The sequence below is a fragment of the Callospermophilus lateralis genome, chromosome 3 (genome assembly GCF_048772815.1).
Source record: "Callospermophilus lateralis isolate mCalLat2 chromosome 3, mCalLat2.hap1, whole genome shotgun sequence".
Taxonomy (NCBI): Eukaryota; Metazoa; Chordata; class Mammalia; order Rodentia; family Sciuridae; genus Callospermophilus; species Callospermophilus lateralis.
Genome location: NC_135307.1, coordinates 30,484,032 through 30,504,347, shown reverse-complemented (window position 1 = coordinate 30,504,347; position 20,316 = coordinate 30,484,032). Strand labels below are relative to the sequence as shown.

At 37.5% G+C, this 20,316-nt stretch overlaps 1 protein-coding gene across 2 annotated transcripts in view; it reads left to right on the top strand.

Annotated features, from left to right (window-relative positions):
* Psen1 (presenilin 1) overlaps window positions 1–20,316 on the top strand; it is a 61,104-nt gene that overhangs the window by 23,560 nt on the left and 17,228 nt on the right. For both annotated transcript variants that reach the window (XM_076849920.1, XM_076849919.1), the window contains exons 4-6: window positions 4,479–4,729; window positions 6,672–6,813; window positions 19,212–19,279. In XM_076849920.1, the coding sequence (XP_076706035.1) occupies window positions 4,479–4,729; window positions 6,672–6,813; window positions 19,212–19,279 (461 nt within the window). The remainder of the gene's footprint in view (window positions 1–4,478; window positions 4,730–6,671; window positions 6,814–19,211; window positions 19,280–20,316) is intronic.

Genomic DNA, 20,316 nt, shown 5'->3' with positions numbered 1-20,316 from the left:
GAGAACTTATCCTAATATGCCCACATATATGTTAAATGATTTATGGGAGCATTTATTGCAGCATTGTATGTAAAGCAAAACATTGGAAGGAAGCAAGTTAAATGTCCATCATCAGGGGATTGGCCAAATAAATCATGATACATTCCTATACTGGCTATTAACTTTTCTTTTCTTTCTTTTTTTTTTTAAAAAACAAAAGGAATGAGGAGCCAGGCATGCTGGCATGTGTCTGTAATCTCAGTTTAGGCTGAGGAAGGCTGAGGCAGGAGGATCACAGTTTGAGGCTAGCCTGGGCAACATAGCAAAACATAGCAAAACCCCATTTTTTTTTTTTTTTTTTTTAAGAGAGAGATAGTGGGGGGGGCAGAGAGAGAGAGAGAATATTTTTTAGTTATTGGCGGACACAACATCTTGGTTTTTTTTTTTTTTTTTGTGGTGCTGAGGATCAAACCCGGGCCGCACGCATGCCAGGCGAGCACGCTTGAGCCACATCCCCAGCCCTAGCGCCTCACTTTTGTTGAGGCTGGCTTTGAACATGCAATTCTCCTGCCTCAGCCTCCTGAGCTGCTGGGATTACAGGCGTGCGCCACCAAGCCCAGCAGAACACAAGTTTTGAAGCAGGAGATTAGAATTTGATATCTTCCTCAGCTGTTTTCTGGTTTTAAGATTTTGGACTAGTTGTTTCTGTAAATAAATGAGATAATGTGAGAGTGCTGTATGAATTACCAATTACTATGTAAAGCTAGCTATTATTACTTATATTAATCAACCCATCAAGTTGGTCAGAATCATCTTGCTGAATATTAATCACAGAGGTCACAGTTCACCCAGATGGCCCAGTCACTTCCTTTTCTGGGAGAATAAAAGTCTGAATTTTCTCAACTCTGTTGTTCCTCAACTATTGTCACACTGTGTCCCTGCCCTCCAGACCTCACCTTCCTCTTAATCATTTCCATGCTGCTGGACTTTGGTCATGTAGTAACTTGGGTTCAGCAAAAATTATCTTTCTTGGCAGGTTTCTGTTTTTAATGCTTTGCAGTAGTTTCCTTTCCATTCCCCATAGGATCTGGGTTCTCATAAACACTTTCTCTGTGCCACCTACAACTTACTTCCTGATCTCCAGACTAAAGAAGAGGGTGCAGAGATGCCTTTGTGAGGCCGACTGTTTTCCTCTTCTCCCCACCCTACCCGTTTCCATTAGTTGTCATTTCCCTGTCTCACTATTCAGTCTCTTCTCTTGGGACCCCAATACTTTGACCTGACTGGTATGCTCAAGTTTCTAACTTCTCTAAAATAACTTTTTCGAGTTTGGGTTCCACTCTCATCCAACTTTTTTTTTTTTTTTTTTGCTTAATTTCCATTAGTTCCCCAATCCATTATGATTTATCGTCTAATTTCCCTCTTTACTGTTTCACTTGGTTAACTTCGCATTGTCAAATTCAGTAAGCTTTTGGCTCTTCTCTTCCCTGACTGTTGAAACTGCACTCCTCTCTCCCTTCTGTGTTGTGTGAACTCTTCAGGGTGTCTTTCCCTCTCCTGTTCTCTAATGATTTTTCTCTCATCTCCTGCTGCTTATGCCTGGGTTTATTCACACTTCTTGATCAGCTTCTCACTGCATTTTTCCTTCCACAACTGTTATATTATATTAATGAATAACGTGTCCATACCATCTTGTGTTTTCTGTCTGTACTCTTCCCTGCAATTTTGTTGATTTCCATAACTGTAGAGTAATGACTGCCCACCTCTTCTCTAAGCTTGACTTTTCTATTGCTAACTGCCTTTGGACTTTCCTACCTGGTTGCAGGTACTTAAGATTCAATTATATTTCTAAAATATTTCTCTTCTCTCCAGCTTGCTTATCTTTTTGTGTACCCTGTCTATATCAGTGCCATCATCATCAACTTGATCCCTTATAGTTGACGTATAATTTGCAACAAGGCCTATCTATTCAACTTCTGAAATATTTTTCTCATGCATCTAGTTTTCATTGCCAGTCAGATTTCTTAAAAATGAAACATAATCTGATTGTATCACTTCCTTGACTTTAGCAATCTTTATTACTTTTTTAATAGCTTCACGATAAGGTCTAAAGTCCTTGGCATGGCAAACAAAGTTCTCAACTATCTGTTCCTTAAACTAACTTACAGAGTTTTGAATATTGAAATAAGAGCTCAGTACAGAGTCTTAGCTCTTATTTCAGTATTGCTACAGCAAAGTATCTGGAATATAGTAGAATTTTGAAAATTACTTGTGGAATAGTTATATCAGAAATGAAATAAAAAGAACCCCTAGTCCTCACCATGTCTGCAGAGCTCATGTTGTTTTGGGACTGGCAAGTTAGGAGGTGGTTGAGAACTTGACTTCTGGAGGCAGGGTGGCCTGTGTTCAGAACCTCTGACACACAGTAGCTGTGACTATTTCCTCATTTGTGAAGAATTGATGACCAGGTGAATGTGAGAATTAAAGGTAATGTACATATCACAACCTCTGATACATTAGAATTATTTTTCTTTAATATTTCTTTTTAGTTGTACACAATGCCTTTCTTTTTTATTTATTTTTATGTGGTGTTGAGGATCGAACCCAGGGCCTCGCACATGCTAGGTGAGCACTCTGCTGCTGAGCCACAACCCCAGCAGGAATTATTTTAAGCCATTAGTAAATGGAGAATGTTCTACAGCAATAGTTAGACTCTGTAGTCAAAAAATGAGGTACAAACCAGGTGTAGCAGTACATGCCTGTAATCCCAGGGACTCGGAAGCTGAGACAGGAGGATTGCAAATTTGAGGCCAGTCTTAGCATGGATTTTAGTGTTATTAATGAGACTCTTCCTCAAAATAAAAAATACAAAGGATTTGTCAGGGGGTTGCTCAGTGGTATGGTACCCCTAAGTTCAATCCCCAGAGTAACAGTGACCAACAGTCTACCTTCTGTTCACTTACCCATCAGAAGGAGGGGTACCTGGGTTTTTTCTTTTTTCTTTTCTGTCACCTATTTTTTTTTTTTAAATATTTATTTTTTAGTTGTAGTTGGACACAACACCTTTATTTCACTTGTTTATTTTTGTATGTGGTGCTGAGGACCGAACCCAGGGTCTCGCACGTGTGAGGCAAGCGCTCTACCGCTGAGCTACAACCCCAGCCCACCTATTATTTTTTAAAAACATTTAATACTTATTTTTTAGCTGTAGTTAGACACAGTACCTTTATTTTATTTATTTACTTTTATGTGGTGCTGAGGATCAAACCCGGAGCCTCACATGCGCTAAACAAGTGCTCTACCACTGAGCCACAACCCCAGCCCCTATATATATTATTGTTGCCTTTGTTATTTGTTCAACCCTTTACAAAAACCAAGTTTTAAGATAGGAACCTTGATAGCAAAAGAAAAATTCAACTTAAAGAATAAGAAAAGAGGGGCTGGGGATGTGGCTCAAGCGGTAGCGCACTCGCCTGGCATGCGTGCAGCCCAGGTTCGATCCTCAGCACCACAAACAAACAAAGATGTTGTGTCCGCCGAGAACTAAAATAAATAAATATTAAAAAAAAAAAAAGAATAAGAAAAGATAAGCCCAGGAGCCTAGGAAGTAGCTCAGTGCTAGGAAGTACCTAGCACGTTGGAGGGCCTGTGTTTGGTCTCCCGGCACTGTAAAAAAGAAAAGAAAGTGAAGGGGTGGGGAGAGGGCATGAGGAAGAAAGAGAGAAAGAAGGAAAGAAAGAAAATAAATTAAAGACCAGGATAAAGTAACAAAATTGTATCTGGCTTAAGAGTTTGAGGAAAGTAGGATCTCAGAAAGTTTCTAATTTCATTCATCAGTCATTCATTAAGTATTTATTTATTGTTCCCTTATATAGGGTATAGTCAGGATGTGGAAAATAAAGACATGGACCATCAGAATTAAGGCCTAGTTGCTCTCTAGGGGAATTTTTTCAATTTTTGATATATTAAAAATTTAAATGTGTTTGTGAAGATAATTGTAACTTTATATGCTATAGAATAGCATATAGAACTAATGCAGAGAGATTCCTTGAGCAGCATGGATTTTAGTGTTGTTAATAATGGAGGTTAGATAGTTCCTTGTGTAACTGATGTGAACCTGCAGGTAAAGACACTTCTTGAATGTGAAAAGGTGAGCCTACTTTGCTTGCAACTGCTTCAGATAAAGGTTTGATAGTGGTGTCAGTTTGTAAGACAAACCTAAAGTTCAGTTCAGTTGGCTTAGGCTGAGAATGGGAGGAGAGAGTGGGGTGAGCCAAGACAATGGTAAACCATCTAGACTTTTGAACTGGGTTCAATCCTCACTGCATACAAAAATAACTTTTGAACTGCACACTGCCTGCAAGTTGACTCTTTCTTGTCTCAAGTTTTTAGAACTCAATTAATGACTGGCCTAATTGTTACATATTTTGTTTTTGATATAGAACCCCTTATTCTGCTGAGGGTCTGATTTATTAACAATGTTTTTCTTGTGCTTTTAGAATGATAATCGAGAACGGCAGGATCATGGTGATCGACGAAGACCTGGGAACCCTGAGCCAGTATCTAATGGCCGACCGCAGGGTAACTCACGGCAGGTGGTGGAGCAAGATGAGGAAGAGGATGAGGAGCTGACACTGAAATATGGCGCCAAACATGTGATCATGCTGTTTGTCCCTGTGACTCTCTGCATGGTGGTGGTGGTGGCTACCATCAAATCTGTCAGCTTTTATACTCGGAAAGATGGACAGCTGTATGTATGAGTGTTTTGTTTCATTGTTCTTAAGGCCATGTGGCTTTTCTTCACAGTGTGTCATCATCACCTTGAGGGCCTCTGCACTGAAGGAGCATGAAGGAGTTCATTTCTCTGATGGCCAGAGGCAATAGAGAGAATTAGGGGGTTATTACTTGGTGCTTTAAGTGGGAAAATGAACGCTGCAATCGTTTCATGGATGGTGTCATTGGATAGGGCTGAATTTATTTGGAATTGAACAAATTAAGCATGATTTTCCTTCCTCAGGGCCATAGGGCCATTGTTCTTATGTTTGGAATGTTCTTTTCTTTTCTAATTTTGGTGGATAAATTTCTTCTCATTTTGGCTTAAATGCTAAATCATCAAAAGTAACTTCCCTCATCTCCTCACACCTCCTTCCTAATATTCTTTCTCACAGCAGCCTATTCTTTCTTATTTGTCACAATTTGCAAAAATATATTTATTTACATTATTTAATGTGTGATTTCCTTTATAGTAAGGCCCATGAGAGCACTTTGTCTCCAGAAATAAATACTCAGGAAGAAAAAAAGTTGTTAATTGTAAGGATGAATATCTAATGTAAGCTAGCACTCTCTAGAGTTGGGGAACTGTCATGTAGATTCCACAGTGCTGTTGGTATTGCTCCAATTCAGATATCATCTAGTCCTGTCTCTAAGAACTTGAGTTTTAAGAAGAGTTTTAGAATGTGAATTTGGGAAATGTCTGAAAAACTGCATGGTGTTCTGAAAGCCGTGCTATTAGCCTTCTGGTAGTATGGCTGAGACATGGTCAGAGGAAGTAGTCTAAGGGATTGGGGAATAGTATCTGTATAAATCAAGACTGGGTTTGGCTACATATTAAGGGTCAAGGGTTGGCAAGCCCCAACCAGTAGGTCAGCTCTACCTGCCTCCTATTTTTGTGAATAAACTCACTGGAAAAAGACCATGTCCATTTATTTATTTGTGTCTATGGCTACTTTCACACCTCAGTAGCAAGAAACTATGTGACCAAAAAAACTAAAAATACTTACTATCTGGCCCTTTATAGAAAGTTTGCTGACCCTGTTAGAGACAAAACTGGTTTAAATGGTACCTTTTTCTCTTACCCATAGAGCAGCACAGAGGTAGGCTGTCCAGATTGGTATAGCAGCTTTACGGTTATCAAGTTCTCAGCCCTCCCTCCCTCCCTCCCTCCCTCCCTCCCTTCCTTCCTTCCTTCCTCTCAAAGGTTATTTCAGACTCCAGAATGGAGCCCCTTCCTTCATCCAGAAAGCAGAAAGTAGTGGGGGAGAAAAAGGCAGAGGACTTCTCCCTCTCAGCAGAATGTACTCTTCCTCAGAAGCTCTTTACACAACATCTCCTAAAATTCATTGGCCATTCCTTAGTGTCATGGCCATAACTAACTACAAGGGAATCAGAAATAAAGTCTTTTAGCGGGATACATTGGCACCTGGAAGTATTTTTATATGAGTGAGATAAGGGAAGGTGGATATGTGACATTGTCTCAAAACAACTCTAGTTCTCATCACTCTACAGATGAAAGACAATAATTATGCACCATATTGTCTTCCTCTGCCAACCATTTGTCAACCTAGGTAATTAATGTTGCAGAATCTGATTATGTAACAGATTAATAAACAGTGGAGAATACATTTGATAAGGCAATTATTTCAGTACAAAGCATCCACTAGGTGGAGCCAATGCCTGGCTCACATAAGTTCATCTCTCCATATCTTAGATATTTCATTTTATTTTGAAGCAACTATTAGAGTATAGCTATTTTCTTAGGTTAAAAATTCTGAGCTAGACTAGTGAAATGGGCAAAAAATGACTTACAAGACATTAATCAAAAGGAAAACAAAATTATGGTGTTTGGAGGGAATATGTGGTTTGGGATATCCAATAACACCTAACCAGGGCTTTTGTGTTTTGTTTTATTATAGAATCTATACTCCATTCACAGAAGACACCGAGACTGTGGGACAGAGAGCCCTGCACTCAATTCTGAATGCTGCCATCATGATCAGTGTCATTGTCGTCATGACTATCCTCTTGGTGGTTCTATATAAATACAGGTGCTATAAGGTGAGCTGTGATAATGCTTGCTTTCTGCCTTGTTCTGTGATGAGTGCATCTTCTTGTCACATATCTTTCTTGGTTTAGTAAAGAAAAAGGTCTTATCTTTTAGACCTAAGTTAGTTTTTATATACCTTCCCCTCATTGTGGAACATTTTAAAAATAAAACAAGGCATAAATGTGAAACAAATATTTTCATGTAATATCACAGTCTAAGTGGCTTTAACATTTCAGTTCATGGTACATTTATGATATTCTGCAGGCATATACTTTAAAACCTTTGTGTATCAGCTCAATTTACAAATAGCAAAAGGGGCCAGGCTTAGTAGTGCATGCCTGTAATCCCAGAAGTTGAGGCAGGAGGATCGCAAGTTGAAAGCCAGCCTCAGCAAAAAGTGAGGCACTAAGCAACTCAGTGAGACCTTGTCTCTAAATAAAATACGAAATAGGGCTGGGGATATGGCTCAGTGGTCCAGTGTTCCTGAGTTCAATCTCTGGTAATGCCAACCCTGAAACCAAAAAAATAGCATAAGGTAATTGTCCCCATAAAATTAGTTATAACCAAAAGAATTCAGATTCTCACATTTGAGTATAGAATAAGGTCACCTTCAGATGCTAGTGTTAGACTCCTTGGTGACTATTTATACCTTGGTTCTAAATTGCTTTCCATTCACGTACCGTCCTTCCTGTGGTAGCACTCTTTCTTTCCTTGCAAAGTGAGGTCAAGGGGTTGTACAGGAAAGACACAGTTACAACCCCCAGCCTCTCCTCCCCTTGTTCTCTCACTAAGTGACTCCTAAATCTCAGCCCTTTGGCACATGTTTCAGACTCAAGTCTCAGAAAATTTACAGTTTACTAGATATCATAGAGCTTTAAGGTCATTCTCAAATAATAGAAATTATAAATGTTAACTTTCCAAATAATGGAGTCTACTCATTTCCTTCTAGTATTTTCCTGTATATATTTTTAACATGTTTAAAGTAGATAGTCAGTGTGTGTCCTTTCTTAACTTTTACTTTGATATAAGCATTTTCCCATATTATAAATTCTTAGAAAATATTTCTATGGCTGCATAATTATTGACTCAATGAATATACTATAATTTATGTTTTCTAGTTTCTCTGATATTGGATATTTTGAGTTGTTTTCAGTTATTCACTATTTTAAAAAATGATATTTTTATGCGTAGAATTTTTAAAATTATTTCCTTAGAGTACAGGCCTAAACATGGAATTTTGGGGGCAAATTAACTGTGTTTTAACTCTCAGTATGCTAACTTTATCCAAAAGGTTGTATCAATTTGTACTTTCTCCCACGTTCACCACCATTGATTTTTTAAAAATATTTAATTTTTAGTTTTTAGGTGGACATAATATCTTTATTTTATTTTTATGTGGTGTTGAAGATCGAACCCAGCGTCCCGCACATGCCAGGCAAGCGCGCTACTGCTTGAGCCACATCCCTAGCCCGAATTTTTTTTAAACTATGCTAATTTTTATAGGCGTGCATATGTATTTCTAAAATTTATTTTATTTCATTTATTATTTGTTTTTTGATCCTGGAGATTGAATCTGGGACCTTGTTAGGCAAGCACTCTACCACTCAGCTATATTCTTAATCCATAAAACAAAAGTCTTAATTTAGTTAAGATCAAACATCCTTTCAAAGCTCACAAGCTCTAAAGTAATACAGAATTTAACCTTACTTGTTCAACTTCTGATTGGGCAGATATGTTAGCCTAAAGTGGTGAGTATTTGTGGTCTGACATTATCACATGGTGACCATTGAAGATGGAGGTATGTATGATAATGGGTTGTTGTCAATTCTCAGTAAGCCAGAGCAAGTGATTGCAACTCTCCCCGTGCTTTAAATATGCTCTTTCTTAGTTTTCTTTATGTGTTTTATCAACATGGAAGTACTTACTGCTGGTTCCATTTCTCTGCTTTATTAGAATTGCTTAGTGAATTTTTTTTTTTTAAATCATATGGTGCTTTTGTTCTTCTGTTTCTTTTTTGGATTTTATAAGGGGATGGAATTCTACCTTTTTTGTAATCTAGAAATTACTTCCAGATTTTTTTTCTTTTTCAAAATTCCTGTGTAATTGAATAGATGGGGCTCTGGACTCAGTATTGCAGTTCCTGAGTTCTTTTTCCTGGTGATCTTAGGAAACTGTTAAATTTCTGTGTGTTTCATACTTTCAGATATAAAAGAGAAAGCAACATCTTTTTAAAAAAAAATTTTAGTTATACATGGTCACAATATCTTTGTTCATTTATTTTTATGTGGTGCTGAGGATTGAACGCAGGGTCTCACATGTGCAAGGCAAGCGCTCTACCCCCTGAGCCACAACCCCAGCTCCAAGAAAGCAACATCTTTAAAGGACCCCTCCTCTCTAATTTTAAGCATGAATGGATTTTCCCAGCCTCAGGCAATGGTGTGTAGAGGACAATATAGCAAGCTATGCAAACTATATCTGCCTGGTTTCATTTCATCCTCACACCAGCTCAATGGAATAGACCCTACTATTATCCCAGTTTTTCATATGAGGAGTGTTGGGAGGGCTCACAAGGCTAGTGTGGGTTGGAAGCTAGGTCACTATGGGGCTTTGAGCCCAGAGTTTGGCCTGGATTGATGCAGAGCCAATACCTAAGACTCCTGTCAAATCCAACCCTCTTTTGGATTTATGCCTCTGTGGAAACTGCTTGTCTTATGGTTGCCAGTATTTTGAACTTAATTTCTCTGGACCTTATTGCCATTGGCTTATTAGTCACCCTCTTCTGCTTGACATTCTTTTTGATGTTCACTTATCTCTCTACCTTGGTCTTTGCAGTTTCTCCTAAGGCTCACCAGTTTTGAATCTCAGACATTGAACTGTTTTTCTCTCTCTTGGAAAATTACATTCAATTTCATGGTTTAAGTTTACATTCTCAAATACAACTTTTTATATTTATTTATTTATTTAGAATTTTAATATTTATTTTTTAGTTTTCAGCAGACACAACATCTTTGTTTGTATGTGGTGCTGAAGATCGAACCCAGGCCGCATGCATGCCAGGCGAGCGTGCTACCGCTTGAGCCAGATCCCCAGCCCATTCAAATACAACTTAAAATATATATATATATATATATATTGTTGATGAATCTTTATCGTATTTGTTTGTTTATACACGGTGCTGAGAATTGAATCCAGTGCCTCACACATGCTAGGCAAATGCTCTATTACTGAGCCACAACCCCAGCCCTCGAATACAACTTTTAGTTAAATATTTTTAGCTTAGAAGTCTGCTTATTGGGCTGGGAATGTGGCTCAAGCGGTAGCATGTTTGCCTGGCATGCGCATAGCGCTGGGTTCGATCCTCAGCACCACATACAAATAAAGATGTTGTGTCCGCTGAAAACTAAAAAATAAATATTAAAAAGTTCTCTCTCTCTCAAAAAAAAAAAAAAAAAGAAGAAATCTGTTTATTAGGCCCATGGTTAGAAGGTTATTTCCTTTGGCATCAATTCTATTCAGATGTCTGATGACACATAAGTTTAATTATCTTTCATGCCATTTCATCACCAGTGGGTATACTTTGCTGGGACCGTCTAGTTTTTAATTTGTAATCACTACCATCTGTTAGCTTCATAACTAGTTAGTAGCCTGATTTCTCAGCTGACCTTCTAAACTTTACTCTCTATTTTTCAAATACTACAAAAGCAAAAAAAAAAACTCCTGTTTTACTTTTAATAGTTAATAAAAGCAAGGCATGTTCATATTTTAAAAACATTCAGACTAAGTTTAACTATACATACCCCAGTTATCACCACCAACCAGTCCTATTCCAAGATGTAACCACTGTTAATAGTTTGATGCATATCTTTTCTTTTACTTTTTTTTTTAACTTACTTTGCTAATTACATATGAATATGTACTTTGTTGTTGTTACTGGGAAGTTGAACCCAGAGCCACTTCACCAGTGAGCCACATATCCAACCCCCACTCCCTTTTAAATTATTTAATTTTGAGACAGGGTCTCACTAAGTTGCTTGGGGCCGAGATAAGTTACTGAAGCTGGCCTTGAACTTGGGATCCTGCTACCTCCTCCATCTCCTGGGTTGCTGGGATTAGAGGCATGCTGGCAGAATATGTACTTTTTTAAGAATAGAAATTGGGCTAGGCATATAGCTCAGTTTGTAGAGTGCTTGCCTTGCATGCACAAAGCCCTGGGTTCAATCCCCAGCGCCACAAAAACAAAAGAAAACTAGAATAGAAATTGACAATGCACCAATAAAAAATATGGGTAGAGGTGAAACATAGGAATAGAAATTGAGACATATTAAATCCACTGTTTTATAATAGTAGACAATTACCCTTCCTCCCATCTCCTTTCTTTCTCACTTAATAGTATATTTTGGACTTCTTTCCATTTCATTTGATAATAGTGAATTAATTTGATTTTTGAAGATTGACCCACGTAGCATTCTTAGGATAAATCTTAGTTGATATGGTGTATTCTCTTTATCACTGGATTCAATTTGCTATTATTTTGATGAAGATTTTGCAACTATGCTTGTTGGGGATGTTGGCTCATATTTTTCTTGCACTGTCTTTGAATGGGTTTGGTATCAGGATAATGCTGGTCCTATAAAATGGTTTGGGAAGTGTGTGTTCCCTCCTAATCTGTTTTTTAGAGATATTGATGCTGTCTCTTCTTTAAATATTGGGTGAAAGTTGTCAGTGCTTGGAGTAAGTCTGATTTCGTTAGTTATAGGACTATTCAGTTAATCTGTTTTATCTTCCTAGTCTACTTAATATATTACTACTTCAAGTGACAAAAAAAAACCCTTACTGTTTTATACATTCCTTTACCCTTCACCATTAAAAAGTTTGTCAGTGTTATAATTTTTACTAACTACCAAACATTTATTTATTTATTGAACCCAGGGGTGCTTTATCACTGAGCTACATTCCCAGCCCTCTTTTTATTTTTTGCTTTGAGATGGTCTCGCTAAGTTGACCAGATTGATCTCAAACTTTGATCCTTCTTCCTCTGCCTCCTTAGTCACAGGATTATAAGCATATATCACTCTGCTTGGGCATCAGACATACTTTAAAACATATGTAAGGTCTGGAGTGTAGTTCAATGATAGAGCACCTGCTTAGCCTGCATGAGGCCCTGGGTTCAATTTCTTCCATCACAAAAAAAAGAGGGGCTGGGGATGTGGCTCAAGTGGTAGCGCGCTGGCCTGGCATGCGTGCGGCCTGGCATGCGTGCGGCCTGGGTTCGATCCTCAGCACCACATACAAACAAAGATGTTGTGTCCGCCAAAAACTAAAAAATAAAAAATAAATATCAAAAAAAATTCTCTCTCTCACTCCTCTCTCTTTAAAAAAAAAAGTTGATGAAGAATACATTGAGAAAATATAATCTACTTTATTTCTTGCTCTTATTTCATTCTTGAGGTTTTTCTTGTAGCATTATTTGTCTTTTGTCTAAACAACTTCCTTTAATGATTTTTTTTTTTTTTAAGAGCAAGTCTGCTGGCTTCGTTTCCTGTTAGTTTTTCTTTATCTTAGAATGTTTTATTTCACCTCATTATTGAAGGGTATTGTTACTGGACATAGAATTTTGTCTTGGTTCTTTTAACTTTTTTTTTTATTTTTATTTTTTTTAAAGAGAGAGAGAGAGAGAGAATTTTTTAATATTTATTTTTTAGTTTTCGGCGGACACAACATCTTTGTTTGTATGTGGTGCTGAGGATCGAACCTGGGCCGCACGCATGCCAAGGGAGCACACTACCACTTGAGCCACATCCCTAGCCCTCTTTTAACTTTTTAAAAATAGTCTTTTGATCCCTAGTATGGGAGGTGGTGAGGAGACATTCTACTCCTAGCTTTCAGTGGTTTCTGAGGAAAATCAGTTATTTAAATCATTCCCCTATAAAATAACAGCATGATTATTTTTTTGTTCTGTTCACTTTTAAAGTTTTCTTCAGTTTTCAGGAGTTGGTGTAATTTGAATCTTTTTTGGAATTCACTGTGCTTCTTGAGTCTCTAATTTATGTCTTTTACCAAGTTTGGGAAATTTTCAACCATTATTTCTTAAAATAGTTCTTCTGGACCACATTGTTTTCCCCTTTTAAGACTAATGACACAAATGACCTGTGTCAGTTGAGCATCTCTAATCTGTAAATCTGAATTGCTTCAAAATGTAAAGCTTTATTTTTGGAAACATGGTCTTGCTGTATTGCCCAAGCTGGTCCTGAACTTTTGAGCCCAAGTAATCCTTATGCCGTAGACATGCCAACTAGCTAGGGCCACAGGTACCATTCCCAGCTTGAGTGCCTTTTGGGCTTGTTTGTGGAACTGGGGATTGAACCCAGGGCCTTGGACATACTGAGCACACACTCTACCACAGAGCTGCATCCCTAGCCCCCAATTTTGAAACTTTTTGAGTGTCAAATTAGAATCTTTCAAATTTGCAATTTGAGGATTAGAAATGTTGAATTAGTAAAGTCTATGCAAATATTTCAGAATCCAAAAATCTCTGAAATTTGAAACACTTTTCTGGTTCTAAGCATTTCAGATAAGGGATTCCTAACCTACAATATTGTTCTACAAGTCTCTTTACTCATTTTTTAAATCTTCTCTCCTGCTTTTCGTTCACTGATTCTCCCTTGTCATTGGCATTCTACTATTGAGCCCATGCAGCCTATTTTGTTGTTGTCGTTACTGTATTTTTTAATTCTAAAATTTCCATTTAGTTTTTCTTTATATTTTTTCCTCCTCATGGTACTTTGTCTGTTTCCTTTTATTTCAAGAGTATTTGTCATTATTTCTTGGAACATTATTAACATAACTGCTTTGAAGACTATTGGCATTCCAACATCTATGTTGTCTTAGCATTTATTTTATTTTTTAAAGATTCTTTTAAAAAATACTTTTTAAATATTTATTTTTTAGTTGGACACAATGTATTTATTTATTTTTATGTGGAGCTGAGATTCAAACCCAGGGCCTCTCACGTACTAGGCAAGAGCTCTACCCTGAGCCACATCCCCAGCCCCTTAAAAAATACTTCTAAAGTAGTAGATGGACACAATGCCTTTATTTTATTTGTTTATTTTTATGTGGTGCCAGGGATCAACCCATTTTCTCACACTTGCTAGACAAGTGCTCTGCCACTGAGCCACAACCCTGGTCCCTTGTCTTGCATTTATATTCGTTGAATTTTTTTTTCATGCAGATTGGGATTTTTCTAGTTATTTGCATGCTAAGTAATTTGGATTATATCTTGGGCATTTTAAATATTATGTTATAAACTCTGGTCTTGTTTAAACCCTAAGAGAATGTTGGTATTTTTGTTTTGTGGACCAGTTTGCCAGAGCCAGCTGCAATGCTGAGGTAGCCACAGAGATCCTCTCTTTACCGGTTCTTGTAGTCATGCCAGAAAGATTTCAGACATGTTGCTCTGAGTAGCAGTCATGATTTTATCAGAAGAATTAGAAAAAGGGGACATTCTCAAGGAGGAGAGTAGATGCTCTCAGAGAGGAGGACTGTGTGCCCTTCCTGCCTTCCGGTTTTATTGGGAGTCCCAGGGAAGTTTCCAGAGAGTCCCTCCCAGGTCCACCTCTTGCCTTTTGACTGACAGCAGGATAACATCAGACTTTCAAGTGCCCACTACATAGGACAGTTCTAGACCCATGCTGACCTCAACTGACCTTGCATTTCTCCCACATATAACAGGTTTTTTGCTGAAGAATGTAATATATACTGTAGACTGAAACCAGGCAGGCGAATTGTTCCTTTAAAAGCATGTGGAGGGTCAGCACAGTGGTCCCAGAGAGATTGAGAAGTGAGGGTGACATACATTGAGGAACTGCACTGATGCCTTGAAGAGAGAATGATTTGGTGCTCAGAGTTGGGGTTTTCAAGGAAATTGAGTATCCTTGTTTTTGCCTTAACTTTCCTACCTCCTTAATCCGTTTATAACCCTTTAAGCAGTACTCAGCAAACTTTCTTTCTGAGAAATGTTTTGGTTGACAGGATGATTGGGGCTTGTGACATAGTCTTGGTGATTGGGGAAGGTCCAGACTACCTGGTAGGGTGTGGCCTGATCTGGAAATAACAGTTTTTCTTAAGGGGATGTAATTAATTATGCCTGGGGAGGTTTTGGCTGGTTTTCAGTTGTCATTGTCCTTTTCCTATTCATCCATTTATAACCAGCTACCTAACAAACTGACCTGGTTGAATTAGGCTGTAAATTCTAATCTGTAGCCTGTGACAATAATCAGTTCAGTTTTCAAAGTCTTTGCAGTACTTCTCAGATCTGGCCCACCTGTGTGCCATTCAGTTGTCAAAAGTCTGAATGCTCTTGAGGATCATATCCACACATGCTTACCATAGAGGTGGGTCCACAAGTTCATGAACAACTTAGAGGTTGCTTTCATGAGCTTCTGGTTTAGTTAGTTTCTGGTTCCTCTGGAATTCCTCTTCCATTCCTGCAGCAGAAAGCTAGGATCTGATTTTCTAATGTCAGAACCAAGAAATGGGAGATCAAAGTGAAATAAAACAAGAGCTGTTTGCCTCATCCTGGGGACTAGGGATCCTTTAATCAGAGAGAATTTTAGGCTTCTGTCACCCCTATTGTACCACCCAAATTGGGGGCTGGACATGAGAGAACAAAGAAAAGAAAGACGAGGAAAGCTTTCTCGGCAACCTGGATGTTAAGATACCAGTTCCTGCTCCTTAGACCAGAACTAGACTTCTGGATCTCCCATCGTCTCACTGATACCCACTTAACTGGTGTTGAGTTCAGGTGGAGGAGGAGGGGGGTACTGGAAGGACAAAGTGGAAACTGTTCTGCTTTCTGTGGCTTCCAATTCCCCTGGCCTCTTTACTGTTCCTAGTCCTCAGCTATCTGTGGCAATGCTTTCAGGCCAAGTTTCATAGTTGCAGTCAGTGTGAGAGACAAAGTAGTCGTAATTTAATTATGCTTAATTTTAGACAGTCTAAAATGTTTGTATCCAGCCAGATTTCCACACTTGCTCATTTGTATTGTTTTGTTTTTTAATGATCAAGTCTTAGCAAGCAGAGCCAGTTCTATAGAAGGAAATTGTTTACTTTGACTGATCATATAATGTAAAAGGAGCTTTTGAGTCAGAAATTCAGAAGCTTGCCAGGACCTGTTTGGAAATAAACCCTAAGGATTTCTCATATCAGAGGTTGATTGTGCAATGCTAAATAAGACCAAACAAGCCTTACAAAGGTAGAAATAGAAAATGTAGTTAATTATTATACACCATTTGTTATAGATGGAGCTATAACTTATTAGTTACATGATTTCTGGCTTAGATAGTTCAGGGTTCAGAAGAGGTATGCACTGTTATACACTGAAATAGGGCTCTTGTCTTTCAGAGCCTTTAGCACAGGGAAGCTGACCTAGGGATCTTTGCAAAATGAGAAGGGTCTGTTTACTACCAGATGTTCTAGAAAAGGAGGGTGCTATTTAGTCATCATTTGAAGAAGCTTTGAATTCAGGTAATAATTCAGAAAATCATAACATAAATCACCAACCTAAGTAGGAAAGCTGTTTACCATTATTATAGTAAAAGAGCTGATACTGTTACAATATAAAGAACTTACAAACGTCCCAAATAAGTAAAAAAAAAAAAAAAAAAAAGTTAACAGAGAAGATGTGGGGGAAATATACATGATTAATAACTAGGTAATTGGATAAATTTATTGTTTCCTCACCAGTTAAAAAAAAAACTGCATACTAAAATATCGAATTAACATATTTGACCTATTGACTTGATAAAATTAATCCAGCCTTTTTTGTGAAGTAGTTTGAGCAATGTGTATTAACACTTAGCAATTAGAAAAAGTTTATACACTTTAATAATTTTTGCTTTTTCACTTATCTCAAGGAATAAATTAAAATTTTTAAAAAACTGTGTGCTAGGATGTTCATGTTACTATAAGTTATAATTGAGGAAAATAGCAAATTTTCCAAATGACAAATTACTAGTGGTAGAATCAAGGCTATTGTATGAAATACAATACTTTATTGTATTTCAGTAGTAAGTTTAGAATATTTAAATGTCTAAGGAGTACCAATTTCTAGGTGAAACCTTCATAGGTGGGGGGTGAGGACTTTCCCCAAAGTATCATTTTATAAAGTTGTTTAAAATATGGTGAGAATTTTTAAGAAATCATTTCTTTCAAAGGAATTAACAATTACTGATTGATGAAAAGTCCTTGGGTGATCAAAACAGAACCAGAGAGAAAATTAACACAGTCTTATCACAGATTTTGGCTTTTTGTTTTGTGGGTTGTTTTTTGTTTTTTTTTTTTTTTCTTTCTTTCTTCAGGGCTAGGGATTGAACCCAAAGTATTATGCATGCTAGGCACATGATCTGCTACTGAGCTCTACCTCTGGCAGCCCCAACTGAGTTTTGATACCTCAGAACTGATTATTGGGACAATTGATCCGTCGTGGTAGAGGGAGGAAATTAAGAAGAACAAAACAGCATTCTTGATTTGGGGATTTTATTTCATTTCCTCAAGGTTTGACTAGATCTGTACTGGTTAAGACAGAGATTTTGAAAAGTTATTGGTTATGTAGCTTCTTCTGCCATTATATAATAAAGTCCCTTGAATAGTTAAAGCCAATAAAAAGCATAATCACCTCAAAATAATTTCACTTTAGTGGGGGGACATGTAACTCCATGGTAGAGTGCTTGCCTAGTATACATGAGGCCCTGAGTTCCTTCCCCAGGACATCAAAAAAAAAATTTTTTTTCCACTTTAGGTTGGAAGTTACTTGACAGCTTATCAGTGGACATATATCTTAATTCTCTTTTTTAAAACTCCAGATTTCTTGAATTGTATAACATTTTCCGAGATGTACCTCTTATATGAAATTACCATTTAAAATCATTCTTTTGTAAAATAGTTTTCAAAAATCATATTTTGATTTTATCCCTTACATTATTAGTAAGATGTACGAGAGTAATAGTGACTAATAGGTATTGAGTGCTGTCTGTATTCTGTGTGATAATGCTTGACTGACTTGGAATTTTTAATAATAATACTTATTAAATTAATGAGTCTTGTCAAATAAAGTATAGAAGTATTATGGTAGTTACTGAAACTTCAAATTTTGAGAATTCTTTTATCAAGTGATTGTAGTTTAGAAGGTCTGTTTTCTCTGTAAAGTTAGAATACACACACACACACACACACACATATACAAATACACAGATCACTTAACTGAAGATCTGATTTTCAATTTTTTTATCCTTATTACAGAAATACTATAAAATTCCTCCATTGAAAATATTGCTTTTTAAAGTTTAAATGTCATCTTTTCTTTTGTTTCTTTTTTAAAAAAATATTTATTTTTTGGTTGTACACAGTACCTTTATTTTGTTTATTTACTTTTATGTGATGCTGAGGACAGAACCCAGGTCCTCTTACATGCTAGGCAAGCCCTCTACCACTGAGCCACAGCCCCAGCCCAATTTCTAAAATTTATATGTCTTGTTTCTATTTTATATTATGACTAATTCAGCACCTCCCCCAAATTCCATGTTAATATGCATTGATCCCAAAGCCATTTTTGTGTTCTCCCCTTTAAAAAGCAGAACATGGAACTGGGTATGGTGGCACATGCCAATAATCCTAGTGGCTTGATCGGCTGAGGCAGGAGGCTCGCAAGTTCAAAGCCAACCTCAGCAACTTAGTGAGACCCTATCTCTCTTTTTTTTTTTTTTTTTTTAATTTTTTTATTTTTCGGCAGACACAACATCTTTGTTTGTATGTGGTGCTGAGGATCGAACCCGGGCCGCACGCATGCCAGGCAAGTGTGCTACCGCTTGAGCCACATCCCCAGCCCCCAGACCCTATCTCAAAATAAAAAGGTTTGGGAATATTGGGAAATCAGTGGTTAAGTATTCCTAGGTCCAATCCCTGGTACCAAAAAAAAAAAAAGAAGAACCTGAACTAGGACTGGAGACGGTTATGTTGTGGAGTGCTTGCCCTGCATGTGCCAGGCCCTGAGTTCCATTCTGAGTACTACAAATAGGGATTGTGGGGAGCAGAACATTTACACATATACTGTTTTTTGTTTGTTTTTGTTCTTTGCAGTACTGGAGATGGAACACAGGGCCTTACACATACTGGGCAAGTGTTCTACCAATGAGCTTCGTCCCTATCCTGTTTCAGTTTGGGGAAAGGTCTCACCTAAGTTGCTGAAGTTTGCCTCAAACTTGTGATCCCCCTGCCTCAGTGTCCTGAGTAGCTGGGATTACAGTTGTACCATCATGCCCAGTTTACATATTCCTTGTTTCTGATGTAAGAAATTTGCATTGTTTAAGGGTTATGGGATCTGCTGATCATATTGGAATGCTTTCCTTTCTAGGTCATCCATGCCTGGCTTATCATTTCATCTCTATTGTTGCTGTTCTTTTTTTCATTCATTTATCTGGGGTAAGTGATGAAATTTTTAGTCTCTTTTTCAGACATTAATTGTTTGGACTCCATAACTGTCCTTAAAGCCATGTACCTTGAGAATGAATTACTCTTAAATCATACTTGGCATATAAGAGACAGAATATTATCAATAGTAGGGATATTCCATATCATATGGACCATTGTATACTAATTGGCATATGATGCATTAATATGAACAACTGAAATTGGCAGAGAAAATGATTCAAAGACTATGAGTCAGCATTTCCAAAAATGTTGGAAATAATGTAAGTAAAATGTGACTTCATGACTAAAATAAAGCCAAAACAGTTTTCAGATGTTAAAAAAAAAAAAAAAAAAAAGTAGGGATATTCATTTTTGTTTCTTGCTCATAATAAATGAAAGAACTCACAACTGCGGTTAATTCTAAACTTTTTTCAAGACTTATATTCTTCTAGAAGAAATCTGTAAATTGCAATGTTAAAAATGGATTTTAAGAATGTATGCTAGGCACATGCTTGTAGTCCCAGTGGCTTGGGAGACTGAGGGAGGAGGATGGCAAATTCAAAGCCAGCCTCAGCAAAAGCAAGGCACTTTAACAACTCAGACCTCGTCTCTAAATAAAATACAAAATAGGGCTAACATTATTAAATTTGTGGCTACCTTTAAAAAATCAATATTATAAGTAATTTATTTGGGATTTACCAATAAGCATTTAAAAATTCGAGTTGTTTTTTTTTTTTTAAACCCTCTGGATTGAACCCAGAGGCACTTAGTCATTGAGTTGCATCCCAGCCCCTTTTAAATTTTTTAAATTTTGAAATAGGGTCTTGTTAAGTTGCTGAGGCTAGCTCTGAACTTGAAATCCTTGTGGGTCAGCCTTCTGAGCTGCTGGGATCACAGGCATGCACCACTACACCTGGCTAGGATTTATTTTTAATCTGGACTGGGTAATTCTAAAGTTTATTTGGAGGGGCTGGGGTTATGGCTCAGCTGCAGAGCATTCGCCTCGCGCATGCAAGGCCTTGGGTTCAATCCTCAGCACCATATAAAAA